Source organism: Sinocyclocheilus grahami, unplaced genomic scaffold (genome assembly GCF_001515645.1).
Source record: "Sinocyclocheilus grahami isolate Dianchi unplaced genomic scaffold, SAMN03320097.WGS_v1.1 scaffold86.1, whole genome shotgun sequence".
Taxonomy (NCBI): Eukaryota; Metazoa; Chordata; class Actinopteri; order Cypriniformes; family Cyprinidae; genus Sinocyclocheilus; species Sinocyclocheilus grahami.
The window spans coordinates 289,535-295,534 of NW_015505265.1; the positions used below are offsets into that span (position 1 = coordinate 289,535).

The 6,000-nt window shown below is 35.5% G+C and overlaps 1 protein-coding gene across 1 annotated transcript in view; it reads right to left on the reverse strand.

The window, feature by feature from the left end:
- The window catches only part of sdk1b (sidekick cell adhesion molecule 1b), a 129,699-nt gene that overhangs the window by 61,218 nt on the left and 62,481 nt on the right, over window positions 1-6,000 (reverse strand). The window contains exons 14-15 of the mRNA XM_016274350.1: window positions 4,541-4,677; window positions 2,567-2,714 (exon numbers count right to left, since the gene is read on the reverse strand). Of these exons, the coding sequence (XP_016129836.1) occupies window positions 2,567-2,714; window positions 4,541-4,677 (285 nt within the window). The remainder of the gene's footprint in view (window positions 1-2,566; window positions 2,715-4,540; window positions 4,678-6,000) is intronic.

Genomic DNA, 6,000 nt, shown 5'->3' on the forward strand with positions numbered 1-6,000 from the left:
AACCAATTTAAAAGGCTTAGAAGTGGTTATTTTTGTCTATCACTCTGTTTCTTTTGCCGTACGGAAGGGGTAGGGTTGGATTGGGTATTGAGGGGATTGCTATTGTATTGTTTTTGTCATTACAGTGAATGGCATTAACGGTTGTTTATTAATTAAATGGAAATAAAATGATAAGTGTTGAGTTGAGTGTTAAGTTTCCTTTTAAATTCAAAACACTTCTAGATATGAAACAGTCTCGAATGGAGCACATATTCTGTGAGTTCCTTTGATGGTACTTTGCCAAAAAATGAAAAAGAAGAATAAAAGAAATAGAGATTTTAATTTTTCATATAACTGATGATGATCCTGACATTAATTGGAAACGAGGCCAAAGCAGATAGGTGCTCAAATTTTAATAAGTGCCCTTTCCATCAATATTTGATTTTTTGTGTTTCTGTTCGTCTTCATCTCCTCACTCTCACACTCCACCGTTTTTTCCTCTTGTTTTAACTGAGCATTTTAAATTAAATATTCAGTTTGAAAGATACATTGTTATACACACAAAGCTGGTGATTTTAATTACATTTAAACACAACTTTTGAATAAGCTAAAATATGTAAAAGACATACAGGAAATTGTGGGTTTGCGAATTAAAACTGAGTTTTGCCTGCTATATTTCACTTTAAGTTAAAACTAAAATAACAATGAAACTTTTTTGTTTCTATAGCAGACATGGGTCCAAATCACTGTTTTACACATTAGGGCTAAGGGTGAATAGTATCAATGTTGAGAATTTACCATAATTTGTATAATACCTTTTTTTTTCTTCTCAAGGTCATTTAAATATTTAAATGTTAAGTTGTTAAGATTGCCAGCTCACATTATTCAGCGGATAACCTAATTGTCGTCTTTGAGTTTTTAAATGACAGAGTTGCTGTAATTGTGCCAGTATGCTTAATGGATTTTGCACGTTGCAAATTTTAATGTTGCTAACAGGCCCAGACATGGTTGACTTACTTGCTGGGATATTGCATATTAAGTTGCTGTCAATAGTATAGTTACAGGTAAATCAGTGCACACTGCATCTGTCCAAGTAAGCAAAATAAAGTGTGTGAACAAGAATGAATACAATCATATGTTCTGATTGCATGATATGTGACAAAGTGTCAAATTTGAGTCTGCAGTACTTAGTATTTAGGGCTGACAATTGATCAAATTAATAAAATAGATTGATTACATGATAATTAATTAATCAAATTGCAATTAATCACATCTTTCACATATATATTTTCAGTCTTCAGTGTCACATGATCCTTCAGAAATCCTTCTAATATGCTGATTTGATGCTGAAAAAACATTTCTTATTATTATCAATGTTGAAAACAGTTGTGCTGCTTAATATTTTTTGTAGAAACCAATACACTTTTTCAGGATTCTTTGAGGAATAGAAAGTTTAAAAGAACAGCATAAAGTTAAAAGAATATCACAACTGTCTTTAATGATACTTTTGGTCAATTGAATGTATCCTTGCATCCTTATTTTAACATATTTATTATTTTTCAAAAGGTAAAGACAGCATTGTATGTTGTGAATTTAAAAAAGTTCCACTTTAGCACCAATCAAACCTGAGCACTTCACATAGTCATTATGAGGGCAGAGGGAGTATTTGGCTCAACTGGAACTACTGAATATAAACTGGCAATGTCGGTTTAATGGAGACTTGCTTCAACTGAAAGCTAAGCTAAGAACTAGGAAACAGCATGACAAGCCTTTTCAACATGTCCTTGATGATTGAGCAGGCCCTTCTTCCTGCCGTTTAGCAAAGAGTACTTGGCATGTGCATTAGCCTTATGCCTGTGGCTTGAAAAATAGCCATTTGAACTTTTCAGGACTTTTAAGTTTTTTGAGAGATTTAATTCGATTTTGAAAGCAGTCCTTGTGATGTGTGCCAATTTATGCGTAAATAAAAAATCACAAAACAAAATAGAGAGCACAAAATGCAGTAGCCTCAGCGTGTGGCGAAGTGTCCTTCCCTCCAGCCAAGTTTGTATTTGACATTCTTTCACCATGTAGAATTGGCTTTGAGAAATGCTATTTCTTACACCTTCATAGTGTTCCTGGAAATGGGAGCTTTTTTTCTGCCCATGTGTCATAATGACTCACAATCAAAGCCAGCGATGAAAGCTCTCATGTAATTCAATTACAACCAGCCTTTCTTTTGATAGGGTTCAAATCTTGTCCTCGCATTTATTAACATTCTGACTATGTGTGTGTGTGTGTGTGTGTGCGCGCTGGACACACAAAAATGGCAAGAGTTGTTGAAAATTACCAGTTCCAATCTGCTTGACTGGCTATGTAACTTACAACGGCCAGAATTCAAAGGATTTTGAGTTTGTTGGAAACAAAGTTTAGCTTGTTAGCATGGCCCAGTTACTGTAGCTCCTGCAGTTCCATGCCGTTGGCATGCTAGATCCTGATCAAAAACATTTATCATGATATCTTGTTCTAGCTTACCAATACAGCTTTTCTTAGCAAGTTAGTGATATGCTAAGCTAGTAGGCTAAGATGTTAGCTTGTGACTGCTTACCTGTTGGTCTCGGTGCTGTACTGTCCACGTCCCACCTGATTGACGGCACACACTCTGAACTGGTACGTTCTTGCTGGCGTTAGACCAATTACTAGCAAACTGGTTAGTGCAGGACTAACATCATCCATGTAGATCTTCCATGGAGAATCTGTCAAGAACAATCAGACAAAACTAAGTTTCCTTCATCCATTGTATTGAATAGTTCTTAGTGGAATTTTCACATTAAAAGTAACATAATTTGTGATGTGAGTTAGCCTGAGGGATTGTGGTCATGCTATTGGCAATGCATACAGGGTGCATACTTACAACAATTTTATCTCAGGCCCTGTGTATTTAACTAATTAACTGGTAACATGTTAAATTGTAAACATTTAAATATGAACATGACCATTGAAAGTTTAAAGGTTTTGAATTAAGTGTTTTATGCTCACCAATGCTGCATTTATTTGATAAAAATACAGAAAAACAGTAATACTCTGAAATATTATTACATTTAAAATATTTGTTTTCGATTTTAATATATTTTAAAATCCTGTGATGGCAAAGCCAAACATTTCTTATTATTATCAATGTTGAAAATACTTGTGCTGCTTAATATTTTTTATGGAAATTTTTCTCAGGATTTTTGATAAATAAAAAAAGTTTAAAATAACTTTTTTTGGTAACATTAAAAATGTCTTTACTGTCACTTTTGGTCAATTTAATGGGTTCTTGCTAAACAAAAGTATTCATTACTTATACTGTACATTTAGATAACTGTACATAGATAAAGTGTACTTGTAGCACCCATTATTTAAGTTAATTATTAATGTGTCGTGACAGATCACTCAGTTCAAACGTCACGTGATTGGTCAGATCACCTGTCAATCAAACTTCAGGCGAAGGGTCAATTAGACACACTTCCTAGACAATATATCTTTCTGCCACTACCACAAACTCTACTGAAGTCACATTCAGAAGGCTCACTATAATGTAAAATATTACTTACAAATGTAATGAGAAAGAATAAAGACAACATGGCCGCTTTTACCAGATTTATTTATTCCTACTAGATTATTTCTCACTTCTAAAGACAATAGGTAAAATTGAGTGTCAAAGAGGAGTATTGTTTTTATTTTACTTTATTTGACCTATTTTACTTTATTTATTATGAGTTGTCTGAATCATCTCTTTCTTTACAGCAGTTGGGTAAATGATGAATTTGACCGTGCTGTTGTTTATTCTGGAGGTGTTACTACCCACAACACCCAATATATAAGAGTGTGTGTGTTTGTGTGTGCGTTTGCAGTACATTAAAAATGATGGGAAGCAGATCAATGAACAATTTAGATTGTGAAACCACTCAAGCAGACCCAAGAGAAGAGAAGACAGAAACTATGAGCAACTGCAAAAAATAAATCACAAATTCAACAGTAAATATTAAGCCGCAGAGATGCACATGAATACCAATACAGACACACACACACACACACACACACAAGCACAAAGCCATCAAAAGAAGAGTGTGTGATCATTTCAATTTAGAGCAAATCAACTGTGCATGTTTGTGCATGTGTGTATATGAGGAGAGAGAGATCTTGGTGTTTATTAGACATCCAGCACCTCCACCCCACATTTTTCATTGTCTTTCCTTTGACGATACACAAATCAATCTCCCTCTGCGTTTCCTGTCACTATCTCTTCCAGCATTCATCTTCCACCAATAATAGAGTCTTGGCTTAATACAGTGAAAACAAACCTCCTCCCACTTCCCTCCATTACAATCAACTTCCATTTCTCTTCTCTTCTCACTCACTTCAGCCTGTCTGTCTGTTTTTAGAGCTTAAGGAGGAAGACAGCCAGAGGTAAATGAGAAAGGACCTTCTTCGGTAGAATCCACTGGCTGCAAACCAGCTTAATTGAAAGCTGCAGCTAAGGTGCATTAAGTTTAATAAACCATATGCCAAAGCTCATATAAATAGCATGCACACTTACTGTTCTCAGAGAGCTCAATGATGTAACGCAGGAGAGGACTGTTCCCATCAAAGGGCCGAACCCATGACAGAAGAACTGTTCTGCTGTCTGTCTCATTCAGAGCCACCTGCAGGTTACGTGGAGAATGGGGAAGTTCTCTGAAAGAGAGAGAGAGATAACCACATTATGAATCAAAATATGCTTATATGCATTGTGCAGTGAGGTACATTTAAACAAAACTCTAATTCAAAGCGATTTTCCTTTTTACATCTAAACATATTTTAAGAAACAGTTCTCCAATTTCGACTTAAAGGAATAGTTCACCCAAAAATGAAGATGCTCAAGTAACATAAAAGCTGCATTTACACTGCAGATCTGGATGTCCAAATCAGATTTTTTTGACCATATCCGATTTTCTGACGACCTGCTTACACCTTATTTTAAAAGTGACCCATATCCGATATCTGCATTTACACTACAGGGGCTTAACTGATGTGCCTCAATCCATTAGACAGTGATATTAAAAGACCAAACTGTGCACACACTATTAATCAAGCATACTTTGTATAGTAAAGCAGTTGAGTCTAGAATATGAATGCAAAGACTTCAATTTATTGACAGAACTCATAGAAACATTTTTAATGCGATAGGCTAGTTTCATCCTTCATTAGTACCAATTCTTCACAACATTGATTATATACACAGATCCGCTGTACACATCCGAGGGTACTAATGGTCTAGCAGTAGAACTTGTGCTAAGTTAGCGGGTCTGGGTTCTAATCTGCCCTCGTATAGTTTTTTTCCTCATTAAAACCAAATGTGTTCATCAGTGATTGTATATCAAGAGCAGGGATATGTTTGTGTGCAGGTTATTTTGTGATTTCGCCCAAACGAATAGAGAGTCTCCACAACAGTTAACAGTAGATTGAAGTGTTCATATATGCACTGATAACAGCGGCAACGAGCACTCAGCACGATCTCAAAAGCAACACATTTCAGCGCCAGATTGCCTCTTATTTAACACAAACGAACCAAATGAATACTCTGCTAGTCAACGAGAGATATTTCATTTGTAATAGATATATCTGTACTGCGAGATGTTTCAAAAACATTTGACATCCAACTTGCATTAACAGGCGAACATCCAATCTGTCCGCTTACACGGTGGGCGCAAATGCACGTATCCGATTCATATCAGATTTATTTCCACATATGAATGAGGCTTGAAACCGATCTGAGAATATTGGAATCCATGTGCTTTTTTCCTGCTTACACGGTCATGGGCCATATCCGATCTGAGCCACATGGGAGGAAAAAAAAATCAGAATTGGGTCACTTGATGTGGCCTTTGTAGATTTGTGTCTTTGTGTTCACGTTTAAACCGGTGCTTCTGGGGTTCCATGGAGTACAAATGGTGGGTAGATCAATTATATATATGTATATATATATATATATATATATATATATATATATATATATAT